At 60.7% G+C, this 24777-nt stretch overlaps 1 protein-coding gene across 2 annotated transcripts in view; it reads left to right on the top strand.

Annotated features, from left to right (window-relative positions):
- Igsf21 (immunoglobin superfamily member 21) overlaps positions 1-24777 on the top strand; it is a 180155-nt gene that overhangs the window by 137544 nt on the left and 17834 nt on the right. For both annotated transcript variants that reach the window (XM_058571116.1, XM_046468405.1), the window contains exon 4: positions 9789-9907. In XM_058571116.1, coding sequence (XP_058427099.1) covers positions 9789-9907 — 119 coding nt within the window. The remainder of the gene's footprint in view (positions 1-9788; positions 9908-24777) is intronic.

Raw genomic sequence — 24777 nt, 5'->3', positions numbered from 1 at the left:
GGCAGCACCACGGCCTGTGTCATGGGGTTTTCCGGATGAAGTGACAACCTTGTTGACAGGTGGGGAAACTGAGGCACGGGCCTTAGATAACCTGTCCTTAGCCACTCACTCTGGCACTTGAAGCTGGGGATATCTGGCTCCCGGGGGAAGGGCATCGGCCACTTTGATTATTCGCGTGGTAGAGGGTATTTGGTGAGGGTTGAATGACATCCGTTCTGAAGTGTCTCCTGGCTGGCGTGTGACACAGGCCCGCAATTCCAGCGACTCAGGAGGCTGAGGCAGGAGGATTCCAAGTTTGAGGCCAGCCTCATCAACTTAGTGAGAACTTGTCAGAAAATTAAACAAACAAACAAAAAGTACCCGTGGTGAGGCGGAGGCCGAGCCGAGTGGCCCAGGGTCCCGCACGAGACCCTTGCACACAGCAAGGGCCTGGCCAGGTTCACTGGAGGAGAGGAGGGTAACTGGAGGAGGAGGCCGGGAGCCGGGGCAGGCTGCTCCCTCCAGGGCCTCTCCAGCTGCCCGCAGGCTGCCTCCAAGGGCTGGCCTTGCGCCTCACCTGCCATCCCAGAGCGGGGAGGAAGGGAGATTCCTGCAGAGGACGGAGCCGGCTCAAGGGGAAGGAGGGAGCCCGCCGCCCGCGCCCTCAGCCCTCCCGCCTGGTCCCTGCCAGCTCCTCCACCTGACCACCCTCTGCCCAGAGTCTTTTTCTAAGGTCCACGTGGGCCATGCCCTGTGCCCACGGGGCCAGGAGGGCATCCAGGGAAGAAGAGGGCGAAGGAGACCCCACGGGGTGAGCGGCCTGCGGTGAGGGCTCAGGGGATCCGCCAGGCCGGGAGGGAGTGGTTTCCATGGCAGCCGCGAGAGGCTGGAAGGAGAGGCCTGGGCCGGAGGGGCAGGGAGCAGGAGGGAGGGCCAGAGGCGCGGGGCCCAGCCACCCCAAACCGTCATCACCCAGGTCCCCGTCACTAGCCTCCTGGCCTTGGGAACCCCAAGCTGGGCTCTTTGGCTTTTCTGAGCGGCAGATCCCCACACTGAAAACGGGCCCTGGCCAGGTGCCCGCTGATGAGCCGCAGGGGGCATCTCCAGGGCACCCTCCCCAAGAAGCTGGGGCTTCCAGGTGGCCTCCTCCCTGGCCCAGGCCTCAGGCCAAGGTCTCCTATGGCCAGGACACAGCGGCCGGGGTCTGGGAGTCGGCGCGTGGCTTCCTGGAGGCCCGAGGGGGTCCGGAGCCCGGTTCCTGCCCGCCCAGCACAGGGGGCCCCTCTCAAGGTGGAGACTGGACCCGCGGGTCTCCTGAAGTGCAGGGCAGGGCCTGGGATGGGTCCCTGAGCCTCCCTGGGGGTGAAGGGTGTTCAGAAGGAGGGGACAGAGGGGGCTGGCACTGCCTTTGATTAGATGACACCGACGTTTCGTACCCCTGGGGCAGTTTCATGAAGGAAGCCACTTTCAGGTGGAAAGGGGGTGACGGTCACACTGATGGCTTCCTAAAGGCCCTGGGGAAAACAGGCTGCTCCGGAGCCCCTGGCCAAGCCTCCCCAGGAGCTGGGGAGTCGAACCCAAGCTCTTCAGCTCTGGGTGGGAAAAGGGCAGGGGATCCCCCTGGCTCCTGGAGCCCTGGGCCCACCAAGTCAGACGGCTGTGGGTGCCGCACACCTACTGCCCACCCACGGCCTCTGTGCAGGGCTCCTGAGCCATCGCCAGGCCACCGACCTCCAGTCACCTGTGGGGCTTGCTTTCCTCCCATTTCCCGAGCTTGGGATGGACGCCTGGCCCGGAAGCAGCCTCCCCTCCCTGGGTCTGCCACGGACGGCCCCTGGCCGTGGGCAAGTCACTCCTGTCCCTTTCGGGTCTCACTTGCTGAACGTAGGGTAACGAGCCATCCTGATCTGCCCGGGGCTGGGACTTCCTGGGACATGGAACTCTCGGGGCTAAAACTGACAACCAGGACCCAGGACCAGCAGGTCACCCTGGTAAGGGAACCAGGCGCCACCAGAGGGTGGATATTAAAGGAAGGAAGCTTCTCGGTGTCCCCCCTGTGCCCATAAAGTGTCCCTCCCCACAAGGGACACTTTGCTGTCCACCTGCCTCTCTGCCTGGCGCTGTGCCCACGACTCCACCCCCGCAGCCTCCGTAAAGTTTCGTATCTGTCCCTGTGTCCTTGGAGTTGAACCTCCATCCTCACAGGCAGGTGGCCCAGGGATGTCACCCTGGAGATGGCTTTGGACAAGTCCACACCAAGTCAGACGAGGTGGGCCGTCTCGGCCCCCTCTGGAGTCTGGGCTTTAACGTGGACCCCGTCCAACAGGCCAGGAGAGATGCCAGGGCCGGTCCCCAAAGGCAGAGGACGAGGCTCAGCATTTAGTGACGGCAGAGGGTCCTGGTAGAGGTCTCTGCTTGTCTCCCACCAATTTTGTGGCAGCCCCTGGTGGAGGAAAGGACCCACCGGGGCTCTAAAGTTGACCCTCAAATCATTTCCACTTGACAGTATCCACCAGGCCCCCGTCGGGCGCCTGTCAATCACTCCCAACCAAAGCAGCTCCGTGTGGGAAACCCTCAGGCTCCGCCCAGACCTATGGGCTCCCCAGGTGATTCCCAGGAGTATCCCGCCTGCCCCTGGGGTCTCCTGTGGAGGACCGCACCCCAACAAAAGGCCTGGGGTGGCCTGTCCTGCGCCTGTCCATCTGTCCTACCAGGCCTGCCAGTAGCATATTTGCTGCCACCAGAGGCCATTCCATTCCCCAGTCCTGGGGGCTTGCACGGTCACCCAGGGTGTGAATCCAGGAGGACAGCCGGGGACAGGGGGCAGCCAGGGCTGGCCCAAGGGGACGTGTCTGGGCCACTGGACCAGGCAGGCACAGCTGGATGACTCCCACCCCAGCCGGGCTCTGCGGGTGGCACGGGGCCAAGGGTGGGGAGCAGAGACATCGGCACCCTCCTTTTCCACAGAGCAGCAAACCTTTTCCAAATGTCTTATTAGCAGACACCCCAGCCAGAGGCTTTACGGCCATTTTTATTACTGAGCCTCACGGCTCTGCGGAGGCTGCAGGCTGCTCAAATGCTGCCCCCGCATCTGAGGACGCGACGGGCACTTGGAGAGGAGCAGGTTCCCGGGAGGGAGAAATGGGACACGGGGAGGGGGCAGCCAGTGGGGGGGGCGGGTCGAGGCAGGAGCAGTTTCCTGACTTCACACTTGGGATCCTTCCAGCGGGGGAGGGGGGAGGGCGGCGCTGGGCTAATAGGATGGCGGGGGCGGGGCTAACCTACTTGCAAGAGGAGCCCTTCTGGGCCCTGGAGCCGGTTGCCATGAGAACAATAGTTAAACAAATGAAAAGTCTCTCTCATCTCTTCATTAAAGCCGAGCCTCAAAGGACCCATCTCCACCTGAAGCCTCTCTGCTCGCCCAGAATGAGGGACGCTGGGTATAAATGAAGACGTTTGGATTACAAAATGCCTTTTAAATAGGGTGGAGGATACAAGTCGGGGCCTGAAGAGCCTCCGCATTCGGTCGCTGGATTTTGGCAAGAGCTGCCGGCCACCCGCCATTCTCCACCCTCCATCTGTCCCTTTCTTCCTCCTTCCTGGACCGGGGCCAGGTCTGACTCGCAGTCGCACGGCTTGGATTGGCTCCTTGGGTGAATGGAAGAGGACAGGCTGGATCCTCATGGCCGCTGCTGGGTCACTCTGGTGGCGGGATGGGACAGGGCAGCCTGGGGGCGGGGGGGTCTCACAGGGAACTGGTGGCAGGAACCGAGACAGAGACGGAGGCTCTGGAGGGAACAGAGGCGGGAATGGGGGACGGAAACGTAGCTCCCTCTCCAGAGCCTGCTTCTTTATTTCTCATGGCGACAGCCGGGCCCTGAGCCCTTTCCCACTGGGCTGGCCCTGGAGGGCAGCCCTGGGGGAGCCGGAGTCAGAGGAGGCCCACAGGCCCTGGGAAGTCACTTTAGAAAACAGCCCGCAGCGTCAGACACCAGCCACGCCACTCTCCAAGGGACTTGAAAGCTGGGGTCCACATGGGGCAGCGGGTGGCAGCTGTGTTTGTAGTGACCCACGCTGAGAGCAGCCCACGTGCCCATCGGTGGGTGAATGAGCAGCGAGACCCAGCAGGAGGGCCTCAGCAAACCATCCACAAAGGCCCCCGCGTCTCTGAATGCCCAGCCACCACCGAGGGGAAGAGCTGACCCAGCTCAGGCCTTGCACGTCCCCCAGAGGTCTGTGTGGTGAAGGCCTGGTCCCCAGCTTGGCCCTGTTGGGAGGTGGTGGGAACTAGAGGAAGTGGGCTTGGGGGGGGGATCTTAGGTCATCCACTGGGGCAAACTTTGATGGGGATAGTGGGACTCCAGACCCTTCTTCTTTCTGTCCATGGCCACCACTAGGTAAGCCACTTTGCTCGGCCACCTGCTTCCCTGGACACAGGCCCCAAAGCAACGGGGCCAACCAACCATGGGGTGACACCTCTGAGACAGCCAAAATAAACCTTTCCCTTTTAAAAAAGTGATTATCTCAGGCATTTTGTTACAGTAATGGAGCACAGAATCCAAACAAAGAATTGCATGCACTATATGATACAATTCATATAACATCCCGGGAAACATGATTCTAGTGTCAGAAAGCAGATCAGAAAGGGCGGGGGGTGCATTACAAAAGGGCAGGAGGAGGCTTCTGGGGAGGAGGAGGTATTCCTTATCTTGATTGAGGCAATGGTTCCAATATGTTGAAACTCATCAAATGTGTAAATGTTAGATATGCACAGTGTATTGTGTCGTCAGTTATACTGCAACAAACTGTAAGCAAACTTTAAAACAAAGCAAGAAAAGAAGGAGATCCCAGGAGACGTTAGTGTTGCAGAAAGCTACCCCCAAGATCCAGCAAATGAGAGTGACCTACGTCACGATGACCTGGATCCTGGTCAGGTAATTAATGGTGATAGGAAAGACCACTCCGTGGTGCTGCCATTCAACATAAAGCTCGACTGTCTCTCCTCACGGTGTGCTCAGCGTCGAAATCAGTGCCTGGTGTGTGGCTGGCGCTTATGATTGATTTAAAAAATAGAATCAGTGGGGTGGGGGGAGGTACGGCGGGCCCCCCGCCACGGGCCAGGCTCAGTCCCACAGGCATTGGGTCACAGCAAAAGTCAAATACTGGATCTTTCGATTCCCAGCATAACTTTCCCACCTTCCCAGGGCTCTACCTGGTTCCCAAGCCCTGCAGCGCATCCCAGAGGATCAGGACTCTTCCCAAAGGCAGGAGGAGAGGGGCAGGCGCAGGCCCGCAGGCAGATGCCAGAGAGCCACACGGATTTGCTGGCAGAGGAGGGGCCGGGGCAACGCCTGGGGAGGGCAGAGAACGTTCCAGCGTCGGCACCCGTCAGGCGTGGGTTCAAATCTGGGCACCCACCTCCTCTCTCTGCGACCTCGGCTGTTACCTCCTTTCCCTGTCCCTCAGTTTCCTCGTCTGTACCGTGGGGATGCGCCCTGTTGCCGTGGTCGTGCTGTAGCAACCAACCATGGGGTGCCCGGAACGCAGCCCAGCATGCCCAGCGGGCAGTGGGCAGGGCTCGCTGAGATCCGCACAGGACAGTTAGTATTGCACCCGTTTATCAGATGGAGAAACAGAAGCTCAGAGGAGCCAAAGGGCCTCGTCCCATTGACGAGCTGGCCAGATGCCGGGCCAGTGATGTGGGGGAGGAGATGGCGGGCGCCCACAGCCGCCAGCGTGGCTCCGAGGGCTTTTGCATGGGCATTAATTTTGCATGGGTTCTCGGCAGAAGGTGAAGGCCGACTCTCCAGATTCCCAGTGATGGGAGGAGTCCAGGGCCAGGGCTCCCAGTGCTGGCCCAGGGGTTTCCAGGACTCCTCTCACTGCAGGCGCCCCTGGATCCCGCCACAGGGCCAAGCTCTCCCCTGGGGAGCTCCCGGCCTGGGAGAGTGGATCCCACCGCAGCCTGGAAGGTGCAGGTAGGCGCTTCCAGACAGATGTGGGCACAGCCGGGATGAGCTCTGCACACAGAGGGCAGAGCAATCAGGGCAGCCTGCCTGGTGGAGGGGGCCCCAATGTGGCACCCACAGAGCTCTGTGGCCAGGGTCACCTACGCCACGGGCTGAGCCACGCCCTGGACTTCCCCTCTCCTCTTCCCAACAGGCCCCCCCGTGGCGCGTCTCACACTGGGATGTGATTTTTCTCGGGGTCACAAAGCAGGACTGGGTCTGGGGTGGGAGGCATTATGGATCAGTCTGCGCCTGTACCCACCGCACTGAGCTACTGCTTAGAAAGATGGCTGGAGGCTCCCCACTTGGACAAGAAGGGGAAGAGGTCCCGAGCAAGCCAACGGCCCGGGCGAAGGCACACAGGCCACGGCCGATCCTGCGCCCTCTGTCCCTCCGGCCTCTCCCTGGCTCAGCCCCAGGCGTGGTGTACAAGGGCATGAGGATGGCCCCCGGTCCCGCCCCCAGGCCCGCACACCTCGGCTGGCCTTGGCATGGCCTCACCTGGGCAGACACACAGGCCAGCGGGGACAGCCAACGGGCCCCCGCTCTTCCTGTGTCCAGCTTTTCAAAAACACAATTACTCGCCCTTCCGAGACGCCGCCAGTGTTGGTAAACCCCAGCCGCTAAACTGCATTACGCCGATCTCTCCAGAAACCTTTGCAGTTATTAATAGTGTATTGATCTCAGCCCATCGCGGAGGAGAGGGGGCCGCCTCCCACCCCCTGGGGTCCCTGCCGCCTGCGGAAGGCCTTGCAGCCAGCATGCAGATCAATGCCACTCAGCCTGGGAAGGAGACTCTGGCCACTTAATCCACTTAGGAGGAAGACAGGGAAGGCGGGATCTCGGATTTGCACGAGGCGAGGCGCTGAGAAGAGGCGGATGGGCCCAGATCAAAGCCCAGACCTGGCTGAGATCCAGGAGGCCTAGATCTGCTGCCGCGGGAGGGGGCTGCCTGGACACCAAGGTGGCTCTGGGTGGACAGAACAGGCCCGGCATGACTTGCGACTCTCCCCTAATCCCAGGACTATCCAAAATCAAAGCGTTGTCTTCACAGAAGGGGAGCTCGGCAGAGGGCAGGCTGGACAGAGGGAGGGCCTCTGAGCCTGGGGCAGGGGAGGCGGCCCAGGGAGGGGCCTGGGGCTGCTGTGCCAGGGCTGTGGGCGGCTGGCCTTTATCAAGAGCAGAAGAAGCCTTGGAGCCACTTGGGTCAGGAGCCCACCGATCCCCTGTACATTTGAAAAGATCCCTTTCCACCAGGTGACTGGCTCAGGGGGGATAGAGGGGGTCCCCTGTGCAGGGGAGAAAAGGGGTGGCAGGTGGGATTTTTTAGGAGGCAGAGCACCAGGACTTGGTGGCCGACTGTATCTGGGGAGTGTGGAAACCAGAAAGCGCCGGGGTGTGACTTGGGTGTTGGCGGGCAGGGCCATTCTGGAGCCAGAGAGCCCCACGGGAGGGGCGGGGTGGGGGGGCTGCAGAAATAGTGTTGGGGAAGGGTCTGTTCCTCAAGCGTCAGTCCAGGTGTCCCCCGAGATGTCTTCCCTACCACCTGTGCCGTGTCACCTACACGTGTCACCCAAGCATATTGCTTATGTTACTGTCACCTGAGCGTGTCATCAGTGTGGCAATTCCTAAACATGTCACCTGCGCTGCTATCACGAGCACATCTGCGTTTGTCACCCATGTGGCAGTTACCTGCACGCATGCACCTGTGTGTCAACTGTGTCATTACCATCTTATGACATCACCTGGGAGCTGCCAGCCACGCGGGTCCCCTGAGCCTGTTTCTTTACACGCCCCTGAAACCCTGTCTCCCCCAAGAAAGTCACTGAAGCAGGTTACTTCTTAACAGACACCCGCGAGTGTCGCCAAAACATGTCACTCTAGGTGACTGTCACTCAGTAACCGTGTGCCGCCAGAGACTTACTTTTTCAGTCTAACAGAGTTACAAACAAAGAGAATCTTTCCCCAGGGGAGACGGTCCCCTGCTGTTCCCACTGTCACAGTGCTTTCTGTGGGAGGATGGGAGGGGGAGGTGGCAGCCTCGCCTCCACCAAGTTCTTCCCCCATTCTTCAGCCCTCGGTGGGGGACCAGATGTCGACGCTGCTGATGCTAATGTGCAAGGGAGGGAGGGGCCGCGGCTGCCTCTGCCCCCCCAGGGAGAGCCCTGGGAGCCCCCATGTGGGGGTGGCAGCGGGATGGGGGACAGTGAGTCCTGAGGAACAAGGAGCAGGAAGACAAGGACAGGGGACAGAAAACGAGCGACTCCCGGGGAGGCCGAGGTCACCCTGCCCAGCAGAACAGACGGGCGGGAGGCTGGGCAGGTGGGGAGGACCCCCGAGAGCCGAGAAGGAAGGCCTCCCAGCGCCGAGCCCAGCTGGCCTCCTTCCTGGCTCCCTGACAGGCCCCCCGGGCCGGCCCCCCGGAAGTCCTACTGAGTCCTCTAACTTGCAGCCAGACAGCTGGGACTTGCTGGAGGTCACCCACCCAGAGTGACTTCAGGCCGAGGCTCCTGCCTGTCAGTGCCCAGGGCCCGCGTGCCAGGAGCTCCCTCTGCCCACAGGACAGCAGAGGACGCCGGACACGTCACGGCCCTGTGCCCATCCACAGCGTCCTGGTTTACAGAAGTCCCGGGCACCTGGTACTCCACTCCAAATGTCCTGTGAGGGGTCCCCTCCACTTCAGGAAAAGGGAAACCCAGAGAGGGGCAGCCTGCGTCCCCGGGTGACTGGGTCAGGACCGCCAGGGAGAGCTGGAACTTGGCTTTCTCGCACCGTCTCAGGGTCTTTCCAGAATAGGAGACGGGAACACACCGGGGGGGTCCACTTGATCTGACCTGCAGCCCCCGAGAAAGATCCAGAACCCAAGGACAGCCGAGGGCCAATCCCATCCAGGACCTGTTCTTCCACGCTGTGAGCGAGAACGTTCCTACCGCGTCTGAATTGCTGGAAGAAAAGGGAGAAGCAGAGGGCAGCATGCACCTCGGGAAGAGGACCGAGTCCAGAGCGCAATGGGCACCAGTGAAGCTCTGCCGCGCTCCTCCCCCTCCCCACCCCCTCCCCTCCCCCACCCACACCCACTCCCCACCCCCACCCCCACCCCTGCTGGCTGCTGGGCTGTGTAGGTCGCGGGGGTGCATCGGAGCCCACGGCATGGACTCTCCGGCCTCTTAGAGGAAGAGTCTGGAGAAGTTTTGGGAGAAGTTTTCTCCAGTCTGAGTGCCCCAGGCGGGGCCCACTGCCCCTGGTTCGGGCTCAGAGAGCCCGTTGCCACGCCCTCGTGCAGGGCCTGAGGCTTCCCAGCCTCCTGGGCGCTCATGATGGGGGCTCCTCGGGATGGGAATGTCCCCAGGACTGGGGTCCGGTGCCGGTGGCAGTGTGGAGCAGGAACACAGACTCCTCCTGGCTCTTAGCCACCTGGGTGGGGGCCATGAGGACCCCCTGCACCTCGGTTTCTGGTTGATGGAGGGGAAACCAGTCCCTAAGCGGAAGGGGGTCCTGGTGGTTTGGGTCCTGGACCCCGTGCCCGGGCATATCACGGAGCCGGTGAGCACCTGTGTCACCAGCCCAACAGCGAAACCACTGCTCTGAGGTCCCCGGGGCACAGGGGGGCTCCAGCTCAGCACAGGTCCCCACCTGGCCCCCCGCAGCACAGAGCACGGGGCCTGCACACAGTGGGGCTTCCGTACGTGTGCCTGTCCTCCCCGCCCAGCACAGGTCCCCAGGAGGGACAGCCCCGGCCTCCTCACTGCCGCTCCTGGCTCCAGGATCGTGGTCTTCAACCTGTCCTCTGCCTCCCCGCAGGCTACCCGAGGTCCGGATCTCAGACAACGGTCCCTATGAGTGCCACGTGGGCATCTACGACCGGGCCACCAGGGAGAAGGTGGTCCTGGCTTCAGGCAACATCTTCCTCAACGTCATGGGTGAGTGCAGGGCCCTGGCCCCGGGGTCCCAGAAGGAGGGGAGAGGGGCGCATCCTGGGGACCGCCGGCCACACACCTGCTGTACAGGTCTGGGAGCACTGGGGGAGCCACCAGGCCATGCCCAGGGGTGACCGTGAGGCCCTGCCTCCAAGTCCCCCCTTAGGGACATCTCTCAGCACTGGGACCCCAAGCTGTGGGTGCCCTGAGGCTGAGCCTGGCTCCGGATCCTTGGGGGTGCCCCATGGGGGGCTCCAGCCGGCTGCCTGGGACACAGGAGTGGGCGAGTGACCACAGGAGGAGAGAGGGGTTGGGGCAGCAGGCCGTTGCAGGCTCTGCAGGATGGGGGAGGGACGCAGCCCAAGGGGCCATTCACGGAGCACCCGGCTCTGGACCCCGGGGTTGAGGGGGTGCTGAGCCTGAGCCCGCGGCAGTGGGAGCACCTGCCCTGGCCGAGGACGAGAGAACAGGGAAGCCCGGGTGCAGGGCGCTCCACAGGGAGGACACCGGGGTCTCCTGGAGCAGAGGCAGCGCCTCGGCCACGAGGCACACCTGACATGGGCGAGGGTCCTGCCCACCCCGGGCGCCCTCCTGCCCCCAGGCCCTTCTGAAGGTGTCCGAGGACCACGTGATGAGTTAGAAACGCCCTGGGCTAGGTGTCGGGGTCCCTGGTTCCCGTCCATCCTCACCCTCCTCAGAACACTGGTGTCCGTCCCTGGCTGACTGCGTCCCTGGGCCGGCGGACCCCACCCCAGCCTCAGTTTCCCCCTTTGTGATCCCAGGCCACTGCCCCATGGCCAGCTCCGTGCCCTGGCCAGGTGCGTCCTGGGACCCCAGCTCAGCTCTGCAGCGGGTCTGCTGTCCTGGGACCACTGGACAAAGGGCACAAAGGGCCAGGCCTCCAGAGGGACGCTGCTCCCCCCTGGTGGAGCCGGGTGTGAGGAGGGGGCCTTGCTGGACACTCCTCTAATTCAGGAACATGTCCTCAGGGTGCAGCCCTGGGGGACCACACCAGGGGACCAGGCCAGGAACCAAGCCCAGCCTGCACCGTCAGGGCTCCAGGCAGAGACACATGAACCCAACCACTTGTTCATCAAATAATTACTGAGCACCTACTATGTGCCAGGTGATGGGCACAACTTTGTGGGGTTTTTGTTGTTGTTGTTGTTGTTGGTACCAGGGATTGAACTCAGGGGCACTGAACCACTGAGCCACGTCCCCCGTTTGTTTCAGTTTTGGTTTTGGGACAGGGTCTGGCTAAGTGCTCAGGGACTCATAAGTTGCTGAGGCTGGCCTTGAACTTAGGATCCTCCTGCCTCAGCCTCCCAAGTAGCTGGTATTACAGGCATTTGCCACCACACGGTGCCCAGAAGACGCAGACTTTTACTAGGACAAAGTTCTTGCTTTTAGGGAGTTGTACTCAGTGAACGAGGAGGCATAAAACACATTCCTGAGCGGTCAGCACAGTGATTCTGATAAATACCAGAGGAAAATGTGGCAGGGTGACGGAAAGGGTCCCTGCAGGTGGGCTGTGGCTAGTTTGCAGAGGAGAGATTCAGAGGCCTTTCTGAGGCCACTAAGCTAAGTGCTTGGCATGTGTCGTGGCTAACAGGACTGAGAGTACTGAGTCACTACTGTTATGAGCCTTATTTTGGAGATGCAGAAACAGAGGCTCAGAGTAAGCAAGCAACTTGCCTAAGGTCACACAGCAGAGATCACAAAACCTTCCTATGTTATCAGGGGGCTCAGGGTTGTCCCACGTACAGAGTAAGGCTGGCCTGCCTTAGATGAGGAAATCTGGAGCATCCTGGCGTGGGGCTGCCTGGCATAACATCCACTCAACGTGGTCAATCATGGCCAGACCCCAGGCACCCTGATTCCTGGGCCAGCGGTGCAGACGCTCACGGTGAGCTTTGCTCATGGTGCCTGCGAGCAAGGCCAGTCTTCCACAGCAGCCTCCTCTGTGAGGCCCACACACCCCACTGTGCCACCAAGACACCCTGGGCTGGGCACTTGCCCTCTGTAGCCTCTGTGCAGAGTGGGACTCGGACCAGAGAATCCAAATTTCCTCCCAGTTCTGATGCAATGGAGTTTATCACCCCATGTGCTAGGTGAGAATGCGGAGGGAGGCGCAGAGAGGTCGTGGGGGCTGGCCCAGGTTGCACAGCTGGCCTGATGTCCCTGGAGCAGGTGTGTGCTCCTGGCTGAGCCAGCTCCTTCCCTGTCGCTGACGTGGGGTCTGGAGTCTGCTAAGGTGGCGGCCACGGAGGCAGCAGGGAGGGAGGAACAGCCGAGATTCCACTCAGGGGGCAGCCGAGGGGCCCAGCAGGCTCTGCAGGAGGCCCAGGAGGGGCAGGGCCAGGGACTCAGCCCCTGGGCTCCACCCTGGAGTCCCAGAGAGGGTAAGGCCGGCCCTGGAAACCCAGGGTGGGACTCTACCTGCCCTTCACCGTCACCCTCTGGCTGACCTACTGCTCACAGGTCACTGCCGTTCCCAGCCCAGCTGCCCCCGGACAGGGCAGGAAAGCCCCTGCTGATGGTGCCCAAGGGACCCTGTGCAAGGGCTGGCACGCCCCTGTCCCTCCCTGGGACGTGCCCAACGGTGCCTGAGCTCTGGCTTCACGCATCTTGCTATTTAGAATCCTGGTCCCCATGACCCCAGGGACCGAGGCTCAGAGAGGGAAAGTCACCTGCTGGGTCCTTCCAGCTGTCAGGGGCCAGAGTCCCTGATCGGAGCCAGCGGTTCTCCAGTGTGAGCGTCACGCGTCAGAACCCTGGAGTCCAGATGGCCGCGCCCACCGGCAGCCCCGACTCAGCAGGGCCGGCAGCCAGGGCGGCTGGCCTCACAGGGCCCGGGGCGCTGACGCTGCCGGCCAGGGACCAAACTGAGAAACCGTGGCCAGACGCTAAGCCTCTATCTTGGTGGCCCCCCACCAACCTCCTCTCTCTCTCCCTCTCTCTGTCTCCCTCTCTCTCTCTCTCCCTCTCTCCACCTGTGACTCGGCCCCTGTTTTTTCTCCTTCCTCTTCCAGCCCCCACCTCACCTGATCCCACACAGGAGGGTTTCCCTTGTCTCTCTAGCACAGATTTGGGGACATCCTGCTTTGGGTCCAAATCCCAGCTGCGCCGTATGACCTCAGGCTCCTCATCCTCCCTGGCCTCAGTTTCCCCACTGTACGTACAGACAAGGCGCCTGTCTCCTTGCCCAGCTCGAGCTCCTGCTGGGGGGACTGTCTCCCCGTCATCCCCGTCAGCCTGCTCCTGTCCAGGGCCGTGGCGGCCTCTCTGGCCTCTGGTCGTGGCCTTGGCTCACGGCAGCCTGGGGAGTGGATATTTCAGGGAGCACAGCTTTGTGGGCCCTGGCTCCCCAGAAGCCCCGATGCCCGCGCTCTGCCTCCTCCGCCAGGGTGTGTGGGGCTGGTGCGCGACCCTGGAGAGGGCGCCGGAACCTGCTGGGTGGTCCTCAGGGCAGCCTGGCCCCCCTCGTCCAGGGGGCCTGCTCCAGAGGGCTTTCCCATCACGCATGCCGCCGGCCCTGGGTGCAGCCCCAGCTGGGTGTCAGGTGGCCCTGGGGCTCTGCGCCCGCAGATGCAGCCAACTGTGAACTGAAAATGTTTTCTAAAAATTGTGTCTTCACCGACCACATAAGGACTGTTTCTTGTCACCGTTCCCTGAACCACACGGTGAAGCAGCTGTCCTCGCAGTGCGACCTTGTATTAGGAATCATGAGTGATCAGAGATGACACTTGAGTGCACACGGGTTAAATGCAGATACTAACGTCACTTTATATAAGGGACTTGGGCATCTGGAGATTCCAGCATCCGCACAGCGTCCTGGAAGGGACTCCCTGCAGATACCCGGGGACGATGACCGTATGTTCTCCCCCGTCACAGACAAGGAGACTGCGGCCCAGGGCGGGGAAGGACTTGCTCCTGGCTCCAGAGCCACGGGCTCATCCTTCAGCAAGGTCCAGAGCGGTGACCGGGAGGGGCAGCAGAGGGGCTGACCGCAGTCTCGCGCGGCCTCTCGGTCGTCCGTGGCCGGCCTGAGGAGGAGCTGCCCGGATCCCCTGCCCAGGCAGCTCAGAGGAGCCCAGGCCTGGCCAGCGGAGGCTCAGTGAGGTCATCCACACAGCAGAATGTCCTGGGCCCAGGGCCTGGCGCATTCTGGGTGACTGATACATAGTATGTCCTGTGATGAACGTGATCCCATCAGGTAAAGGCCAGGCTTAGAAAAGGTTCAAACATCGTCCTCCCCTCCGGCCTCCACCTCCTCTTCCTTCACATACAATATTTCCCACAAGAGCCGAGGGGGGGCGCCCAGTGGTGGGACAAGGCAGCCCCACCCAAGCTGGAGGCCAAGGGTTGGTGCCCAGGGCGGTGGCCAGGGCAGCGGAGGAGCTGGGCGAGCCCAGGGCCACCCGGGGGGAGGTGCAGGAGCCAGGCTCTTGGCCCCCGTGGCCACTTGCAGAGGCCCCGGGTGAAGATGAAAACGCAGTGGCCACTGTCATTTCGCACCTGTGACAGCCCACTGTGTGGGGGGGAAGAACATCGGGAGCCCTGGGTGACACCGGGGGTGTGTGCTGCATAAGCCCTGAAAACGCTTTCCCGTGAGCTGCCAATAAACTGTGAGCCGATTTGAGAGCCTCGTGCTGGCCCTGGACACCCCATGGACAGTCACGCAAGGACCTCCCAGGTGCCTCTGGGGCGTGCAGGGAGGGGGAGCAGGCTAAGGGCGCACAGTGACCATCAATTAAATGTCACGAGGGCGGCCTCTCCACTCCCGGCCACGCCAGGCTGAGCCGTGGCTCCTGTGGTTCCCAGAAAGTGCTTCTCTGCCACCTGCCCTGCCTGGCCCTGTGCTTGGTGACAGGCAGTCACGTGACCCGCACCAGGTCCCGGGCGTGGTCATCCTAGATTCACAGGTGACGGAACAGAGGCTCTGGGAGTGTAAGGGACCAGCCACGTGAGGGACAGAGCTGGGGGTCCCATCGGGTCTGCCTGAGCCAGAGCTGATGCCCCTAGAGCCACCGTGACTGCCAAGGGGACACCCCCATTTGACATAAAGGCTCTTAGTCACGCAAATGTCAACTGAGCATAAGGCACGGGGTGTTCGAGAGGGGGACCTCATGAGGACTGGGCTCTGGCTGAGAGCACTCGGTGCCCAAGGTCTCCCGTGGCCAACAGGGTTCTCTGCCCTTTGGGGTCTGTCCATGGCGGGGGGAAGGAGGGGACAGGGGTGACGCCCTCTGTCTCTGGGCCCCAGTCCCTATTTATTTCTCATCCACTACCCCTGCCCCGGGGGCCAGGGCCAGCTGCAAATCCTAGTTGACGTGGACAGCCCAGCGCTGACCTCCTTTCCGGAAAGGAACGTGTTTCTGTCCATGTCCACCGTGGCCTGCGCCTCGTGCCCGGGCACCTCAACCCACGCTCATCCCTCAGTGCCCCCAGGCCCTGCCCCCGCCCCCGGCCGCAGCCAGAACCAGGCAGGAGAAAACGCGGGTCCTCGGGCAGGGCACAAGGGGGACAGGTGACCAACAGCCAGGGGACAACCAGAGGGACGTGGGGCTGTTGGAAACCAGGTGGTCAGTGAGGCAGCTCAGAGCAGGTGACACTCAGACAAGGTCACCTCATGGGCCTCACCGGTTCATGCAAATGGCTCCACAGCTCCCTCCTGAGCTGTGTCCCGGGGCCAGGCCCTGGTCCAGTCCAGGGCCCAGAGGGGACCCACCTGGGGGACTCGCCCCGCCGGGGCAGGTGGCTTGAGGTGAGACGCGCAGAATTAACTACTTTGGTGAACGTGTTCGTCTCCCACGGGTGCGGGGACAAATGGCCAGGACCCGGTGACCTGACTCGGGAAATACGTCTCGCAGCCGGGGAGCCTGAGCCTGAAACCCTGCTCCTTCTCCCTGTGGCCGTGACAGTCCTTGGCCTCCCTCGGCTTGTGGATGCCTCTGCCTTTGTGGTCATCGCCGTCTCCCTGAGGGGCCGAGTCTCTGTCCACACTTCCTGTCCGTAAGGACACCTGTCACTGGATCAGGACCCTCTGTGATCCAGCAAGACCTCACCTCACCTCAGTCACGTCTGTAAAGACCGTGTTTCCAAGTAAGGCCACACGCACAGGGTCCAGGCCCAGAACGTCCAGATGCTTTTCTGGGGACATGATTCCAGCCCACGATGTAGCAGAACAGGATTCAGTGACATGCTCTGTGCTCCCAATGACACGGGCCACCTGTCCTCCTGCTCCTCTAACAGCCAGACACTGTGCTAAGCACTCCCCGTGTTGACTCATTAAACAACTTGCAAAGATCCTGACGGGCAGTTACCCCCGGTTTCCCTCTGACAGATGAAGAAACCAAGCGCATGTCACCTGCCACGTCCCCAGCGTGCTCACCAGCCTGCCATGCACCTGGAGCAGGGGTCCAGGCTCACGTTGATAAGCACTGAGGAGACCTTCCATCTCAGGGCCCCTTCTCTCTCTTCTGGAGGCTTCCACATGAGCTTGGCGGGTGCAGTAGACATTTGGAACCTGAGGCCAGAGTGCACCACACTGCACCAGATCTTTCCAAACCCCCAGCCAGGGGTCACAGCCCCGCCCCCCAGAGAATAGATGGTAACACACGTGGCATGTTCTTGTTTTTTGTTTGTTTGTTTTTCAGTATATTCTGAATTTTTATTGGGGGTGGGGTTTTAGCATCCCTTATACTTTTAGAAAGTGTTTTTATTGAGATACTAATATAACATAATTGACTCATTGAAAGCGTATGATTCAGGGACTTTCACCCTATTCACAGGATTGAAACACACCTCCAACTTTAGGATATTTTCATCATTCCCCAAAGAAAAGGTGTATCCATTAACTGTCACTCCCCAGCTGCATGTCCCTGTCCCCCCTGGTCTTAGGAAACCTGGACTCTTCTTTCTCTCTCTATGGATTCGTCAGTTCTGGGTGTCTCATATAAAGTGGATGATACAAAATGTGGTCTTTAGTGACTGGCTTCTCACACTTCTCATGTTTTCAAGGCTTATCCATGTTGAAGTGTGGGATCAGGACCCCATTCCTTTTCACTGCTGAATAATATTCCACTGTGGATAGACCACATGTGTTTACCATTCATCGGTGGAAGTCGGACATTGGGTCGTTTCCAACTTTTCATGATCATGACTAACACTGCCGTAAACATTCATGTGGAAGTTGTTGAGTGAATTCAATTCTCCAGGCTACATACCTAGGGTAGAATTACTAGGTCAAATGGCAAATCTGCATTTAACCCTTTGAGGAATGAGTGACCAGTTTTCTACAGCGGCTGACCCATTTCACAGTCCCACTAGTGGCTTAGGAGGGTCCCAACTTCTCCACATCCTTGCCAACACTTATTATTGTCTGTCTTTTAAGTCAAGTCATCATTTTAGATATGAAGTGCTACTTCGTTGTGGTTTGGGTCTACGTTTTCCTCACGTCCAGGAACATAGAGCACCGTCCCTTTCTGGGGCACTGACCTACCGTCTTTGGAGAAATACTGATTTAGATCTTTTGGTCATTTTCAATCAGGTTACTTGTCTTTTTAATATTAAGTTCTAAGTTTTTTTTTAATCTAGAAGCAAGTCCCCCATCAGATATTTACTTGCGTTTTTTCTTGTTATTCTGTGGCTCTCAGTTTGCTTGCTTGGTGGCGTCCCCTGAAGGACAAAGGCTTTAATTTCAATGTGGTCTAGTTTGTCTCTTATCCTTGCTCTTCTAGTGTCCCAGCGAAGGAGCTTTTGCTGCACTTTTCTTCTAGTAGTTTGTGCAGTTTTAGCTCTTACCCTCCCGGGTCTGGTGCATTGGCTGAGTATGTGATCCCTCCCGTCGAGTCCTCTGGGCGTCCTTGTTGAAAACCAGTGACTGGAACGCGAGGCCTCCTTTGGGCTGCGTCTCCTGCTCCCTCTCCCTCTCCGGGAGCCGACCCTCGGGCACGCCTGTGCTTTCTAAAGCCCTCTGGCCCCTTCTGTTTAGGTTCCCAGCTCCCCAGCTGCGGGACTTTGGGTGATGGGCCCACAGACAGCTCCCTGGTGACCAATGTCTCAAACTTTCCCATTGAAACAACTCTCCTGGGGCTGACGAGGCTCCCAGGCGAAAGGGGAGGGGGGGACCCCGTGAGCCCCATCTGTGAGCCTGGCCAGAACCTAGGCGCTCTGAAGAGACGGACCCTGAGTCTCCAACCTGGTTCTCTGGACTCCCGCCCTGGTGTTCCTGTTCAGAAAAAGAAGTGGATTCCCAGGCCCAGAAGTTGGGGTGTTAAGACCCCCTCTGGACTGGCGAAGGAGAAAGTCTGCACCCCCCAGGGGCGTGGGGGGATCCAGGCTGGGAGCAGAGCCCGTCCCCCTCAGAGCCCGCGTCCCCGGCGGCCTGAGCAGGACAGAGGCACCACACTCCTCTGCTTCTCTGAGGGACGCGAGTGGGAAAGTGGGGTTGGTCGGCGGGAGCCCCTTCCAGAAGGCTGCCCGGGCACCCCCCGGGGCAGAGCCTGCACTGCTCGGGTGTGTGACCCGTCCAGGGGGCAGGTTTGGTCAGTGGACGGAGCCTGCTCGGCTGAGGTCACTAGACCTCCTGGCAGAGTTGCTGAAAGCAAGAGTCAGAGCCACAGCCCCTCAGCCCCCAGGACACCTGCCGAGCAGAAAATTACCAGCTGGTCCCCCGTCTGGAACCTAAGTGGATGAGCCCCCTGCTGGACTCATCTAATTACATTAACAGCCCCAGGCGACTGCAGTGGCCACAGACTCCAGGGGGCCAACTGGCTGCCATGCACAGGAGGCCCGGGCAGGTTGGGATCCAGATCAGAGCTACTCAGACACCCGAGGGGCACCAAGAATGACAGGGAGAGGCAAGAACTCGGACTCCACCCCCCGCCCCAGAGGCCCAGGGCCTGGGGGCCAAGCCACCGCCCAGGCAGGCCCATGTCCACTTCTTCTCCTCTCCCTGTCCCCTTCCTACCACTCTGGGTGAGGGACAGGCAAGCCACCACGTCCTCCAAACTAGAAAAGGAGGAGTTTGGATAATCCCCGATTGGAAAATTCTCCCTCCATTAAATTAGGTTGGTCGTAAATAAGGAGCTGATTCCTCGGAGAGTTGAGGAATGGCTGAAGGTGTGGGCTTTGGATTGAGACATAAATTTTCTACCCGGTCCTGCAACTAATAGTAATAAAAGCAGCTAATGTTTATTGAGCATTTACTACACACCAGGTACAGTTCCGCCAGGCACCTGCTGTATCATTTATAACAGCCCTCCAAGGCGGGGCCTGTTACCACTTTCCCCATTTCACAAGTGTGTAAACTGAGAAGTAACAGCTTCTGCAGGGCTCTTCCTCTCCGCCCAAGGACACGGGTCTGGTACGGGTCTGGACCCAGAGCCCGTGGACCCAACCACTACGCTCCACCACCTCTAACTGGAACGTGGCCCTTGGGCCTCAGGTTCCCTCTCTGCTAAGTAGAAGCCACAGGGGCATCTGCTGGGCTGCAGTGTGGCCTTCAGGAGGCTGGCCTCCTAACAAGGACAGGGCAGCTGTTAGAAGGCTAGAGAGGCCTGGAGCCAGCCCGGGGCCTGGGCAGTTGTGCCGCAGCTGGACCCGAGAGGCTTTTCTAATCAGAGCCGCATGCAGGGTGTGGGGGCCGATGGAGAGATGGGGACAGATGGGGAGATGTCGCAGGACCCGGTGCTGGATGCAGAGGCTCTGCTGGGAAGGCACCTGGGCAACCGCCCGATGTCACTCAGCTCACGGGGACTGCAGAGAAAGGGCCACTGGGGCGCAGAGGCCGGGCCGCGGGCCCAAGGACCCCGTGGACCTCTGCCTGCCAGCCAAGCTTCCGCAGGGCAGCGGGGCCGAGGTGGCCGGCGGAACTGGGCTGTCAGAAGCCGACCAGAGCCAGGCCCGCGGCCCAGGGACTGAGGCCAGAGAGGCCAAGCTCCTCGAAGCGGCACGTGAGCGCGTCAGAGCCCGGGCACCGTCTTCCTGAGTGTCCGGAGGCCGCTGGGGGCCTGGAGGGAGGACGTCCACTCTGCCTGCCGCCTGCCCACGCCCCCCCCAGCTGGTGGAGGTCGCCGACTGAGAGCCGGCTCAGAGAGGGGCCAGACAGATGGGCGTGAGGCTCCGAGGAGCACTTAGAAGCTAGCCAGGTCATCTTGCAAGGACAGTCCTTCCCAGCTGCAGCCCCAAAGGTCTGGCCTGCTGCCTGACTGCTTCCTGAGAAGCTCCCAGAATCCTCCCCACCGGTGGTCTCTGAACACGGCCCCGCCGCGGCAGGTGCCCTTGGCCGCAGCCCACTCTGCCCCTGCCCAGGCCCACAGCGTCCCTCAGTGGCCCTCTCTCCTCCCCCACGAGACCCTAGGACCAGTGAGAGGACCAGGGGCTGCCAGGAGAGGTCAGGACGTGCCCAGTGCCCCCAGCGGTGAGCGAGGTGAGGTGTGAGCTCAGGCCTGTGCGAGCCCAGCCCCCGACCCCCCCCCATGCATGAGGCTCCGAGGAAGGGACACCAGCTGTCCGCGCGCGGGGGGCACTAGGGCTGCCATATGGCCTCTGGATCAAGGGCCCCACCTGACACAGGCCTCTACTTCACAGGACAGCGCCAAACGCCTGGGCTGGCCTTCCAGGGGGTCAGCGCCAGTCGGCTCACATGGAAACCGAGGGTCTGGACTGGACGCCACTCTTCCTCCCCGGGGACCGGGCCTGGCTGCTGGTGGAGTCCAGGCCTCTGAGGCCCTCCTGGGTGTGACCTGGGAAGCCCCTGGTTTGAGCCAGAGAGCAGACAATTTGGTGAAGCAGCACATACATCTGTCCTGCATCTTGTCCCTGGGGCCACACGCTGGGGGTCACCTCCCTTCTCCAGGGAGCTCAGGTCTGGCTGGGGGTGGACAGGCCCTCGGCTCATTCACCTCTCACTCTTGCTAATCCTCTGAGTGAACCAACGTTTATGAGCTTCTCTCTCCCGTGGGCCAGCTCTGGGGCAAGGACTGAGAGAGGCCCGCTCTCCCAAGAGGGCCACAGGAGATGGGGATCCGTTTCAATATAGGACAAATGGTGAATGCTGTAAGTGCCAATTGTTGTTTCAGGCACTTTAAATATGTTAATGCATTGAATCTCATAAGCTTTAGAAAGTAACTACTTTTACTATTCTTGTTTGAATCAATGAGGAAAACAAGGTCCAGAGAGGTTAAATAACTTGCCCAAGGTCACACAGCGAGTAAGTGGCAGAGCTTCTTTTTAAACCCAGATCACCTGGCTCCAGAGCCTCTCTACAGCCTCACGTAGAACGGCCCACCGCAGCCTCCTGAGCAGGAGGAAGAGACTTGAATTGTCCAGGCAGGGCTGCGGCCCCAGGCTCCCCGCCTCCCTGGACCCTCTGTGTCTGGCTCCCCTCCTGCCCTGGCGTCCATCACCTCCGGCCTCGGACCCTGCTGGAGCAGCCTGCGATGCTTTATCCTCTGCTCCCTGGGAGCTGGATTTAGTGGCTCCGGCAGAAGGTAGACTTCCCCTTCCTGGGACAGCCCCTTAATTACCAGTGATATGTGGCTGTGGGGACGCGGCGCCTCCGGCCCAGTGATGTAGGAGCAGCGGGAGCCGAGGCTACAGGTGTCCCCAGAGCTGGACGCGGCCGGAGAGCCGAGTCCAGGGCGGCCCCCAAGAGACGCAGCCCGTAGACACTCCTGGGGAGAGGGAGCACCCACTGCCTCTGCAGAAGGGAACCTGCGCCCAGGATGACACCCGAGTCGCCCCGGCCTGGGACCCAGCAGGCCTGACTCTGCTGCTCCCAGCAGTGGGTTCCTGCCTCGGTTTCCCCGTCCAGGTGGCTGAGGCCCCAGCACCCGGAGCAGGGGCCAGGCCACCAGGAGGGGCACAGTGCTGGATCCCTGAGGCCCCCACCCCCTCCCCAGGGGCCAGCCAAAGCCCTCGGCCCGGCCAGCAGCACGGGGCGATCGAGGCTCAGTAAAGCAGAGAGAGGCGAGTTCTCTGCAGAACTGGACGACAGTGCCCGAGCGGTCACTGTAGAGCACGGTTTGGACCTTTGCATAGCAAAATGTCCAGGAGGGGAAAACACCGGGCCCCCTTCCCACCACACGCCCTTCACAGTTCCTCTCTGGAAATTGCTTTCTGAGCAGCAGCAACACAAATGATTTACTTGCCCTCTGACTCGGGAAATCAATCCTAAAACGCTGATTGGGCAGGAAAGGTGGCTGTGGTGTCCCCGGGGATCCCGCTGGCAGACAGGCTCTGAGCCAGGGCGTGGGGGGCAGAGTGACCACGGCCCAGGTGCCATGGGAGGCTGGGGTGGCCTTGCACTGTGATCCAGTGTTGGGGAGTGAGCGGACCCTTAGGCATTTCTGCGGCACCCCTGTTTAAATGAGGAATTGTGGGGGGTCACTAGAAATCAGCCTCAAAAGCCCCAGCAGAACTTCAGCTCTGGACGCCTCTGTCCCCAGACACACACACAGACACACACCAGCAAATAAAAACACAGCATCAAGTAAAATTTAGTGTATGCTCACTAAGGGCCACGCACAGCCGTGGTGGGTGGCCAGCGGGGGTTTCCCTTGTGATCGCCAGGCTGACCCGCTGCCTCCCCACTGCCCGCGTGGAGAGAGTGTCAGGGTGATATCCATGGAAAAGACCAGAACCCCAAACCCAACCAGGACGTTTCCACTGAGCTTGTGTCACTTTACCAGCATGAAGCTGAAACACTGTAACCAGGACCATCCTAAGTCGGGCACTCTCTGTACTTCATTCCCCACGGACCCCACACTGACATCTCTTGTCATCACTGTCCCCTGGGAGGGGCCCAGAAAGCCAAGCAACTGCCTAAAGACACTTGGCGTCTAAGCCAAGGGCTGTGACCTTGGCATATAAGGCTAGAGTTAGGCCTGTTCTAAGCCCTGGACATGGGGGGACACGGTTCGGTGGAGGGACAGGGGTAGTCCTTGGCAGGGGTGGGAGGCTGCAGATGGAAGGTGTGGCCGAGACCTCTCGCCCCTGCCCTCTGGCTGAGCAGCTGGGAGCTGCTGCCACAGGGTAGGTGCGGCCACCGGGCGTCCCCAAGCTTCCCCAGGCTTCCGGAAGCTTCTCTCATAAAGCTGCAAACACGGCACCGGGAGAAACCGCTCATGTGTGTAATGTGCACCTCTGGGGCTTATTGAAAACATCCCCCAAATTGGCCAGCCCCGCTGCTATTTAAAAAGAATTCATGTCACACCCCATAGATTTCATCTCTGCCGAAACGGAACCTAGCGTAGGGCTTAAGCACATTCACTCAGTGGTCACATAAACTACGATGGCGTGTTAGAGGAGACACGGTCACCCACGCACAGGCCACCTCCAGGCAGCAGATCGCCGGCCCCGCCCTGCCTGGGACCCGCACCCTCGGGAGCAGCGGGGGGTCCACCCAGGACTGGCAGCTGAGGAGACCAATCAGAAAACTTGGAACCCTGGCAAGCAGCCAATCAAGACAGGCACAGAAAGTTGGCCCAGGCGGGCTTTGGAAACTGGGGGTCCTTCCACCCAATCAGTGCATGGAGCCCCGGAGGCTCCGGGTGCTGACTCTGCCCTGTTCTGGGGCCTGGGGAAGCGAAGCTGAGCTTTCCCAATTCCCTTGAGCCCCTTCTGCTTACTGAGCACCTACTGGAGTCCAAGCCCTTGGTTCACATAGCAACACCGGGAGCGTTTCCTGTCACCCGGAATTTCGAGATGAGCCAAATGACGCCGGCGCAGGTCAGGGCAGAGGCTCCTCTAGACTTGCCCTGGGATCACCTGGGGAGCGAGTTACACCCAGATGGCGGGATCTGGAAGGGGGCTCAAGAAGCTGCAGATCCGCCCAGGTTCCAGGAGATGCCGATGCTGCTGGTCCTGGGAACATACTCCAAAGGAATATTCTAGAAAATAGCGCTAGCGTGCAAATCCAGCTTTGGCACAAAACCTGCGGCCAGGCCTTCCCTCCACCCTTTTAAGTGCCTGGGGTTTTACTTCCCCACCAGCAGTAACCTGCATAACCTGTGCCCCCCACCCCCGCCTCAGCGCCGCCTGCACGCAGCTCCCCCCCCCCAGCACCCCGTGCTCCCCCAGCAGCCAGCCAGAGCCTCCAGTTGGGGCTGTTAATTTTATCTTCTGCCACAGCGAACGCACAACAGCTGGCAGGGGAGGGCGAGGCAGGTGAGCGGGCGCTGCCAGCCGCTCCCCGGGGGGCGGGAGGCAGGTGGGTGGAGGTGCCCTCCCGCAGCCTCCGGAGTCCACTCGGGGAAGCCCCCGTGGGGAGGATCCCTGGGCAGTGGCACGGGGCACGCGGGCAACGACTAGACCCGAGACCTCCCCGCCCCTCCTTTCAGCAAGGCCAAGTTCAAGTTTGAGTGGGGGGGGGGGGGATGCTCGGCTCAGCAGCTGCCGCATAAAAGGGCCCATTGCAGCCCGTGCCAGCGCAGACGCTGCGTTTATGTCTCTCGTCACCGATGGCGGCTCCATTTGGGGACTTTTTGTCGGGTTTTTCCCCCTTGACTGCTGTTACTACTCAGCTCAATATTTAATTTTCCCATAAAACACAGAGTTGCTCTTTCCTCCCTCCCCCGTCTGCTCGTGGGAGATCCTCCAGCTTGTGGGGTCCGGCCTCGGCTGGAAGGGAGGACTTGGGTGGGCAGGGACTGGAGGGGGGGACACCCGGCCCCGTCCCTCGACTCATCCCTCCATTCCAGCATTGTTTATTGAGCAAGTCCTTGTCGCCAGGCCCCTGGGATGTGACAGACACTAAGGAGAGTTCCTCTCCTCAAGGTGCTTACCTTCTCGGGGGCGGAGTCAGAGAAAGTCACCTTCTGGGTCTGTACTAATTATCCACTACAGGGCACCCTAGGAAGGAAAGG

Source organism: Marmota monax, unplaced genomic scaffold (genome assembly GCF_021218885.2).
Source record: "Marmota monax isolate L192 unplaced genomic scaffold, Marmota_monax_Labrador192_F-V1.1 WCK01_AAM20220418_F8-fsc00008, whole genome shotgun sequence".
Taxonomy (NCBI): Eukaryota; Metazoa; Chordata; class Mammalia; order Rodentia; family Sciuridae; genus Marmota; species Marmota monax.
This window is presented reverse-complemented; position numbering and strand designations above follow the sequence as displayed.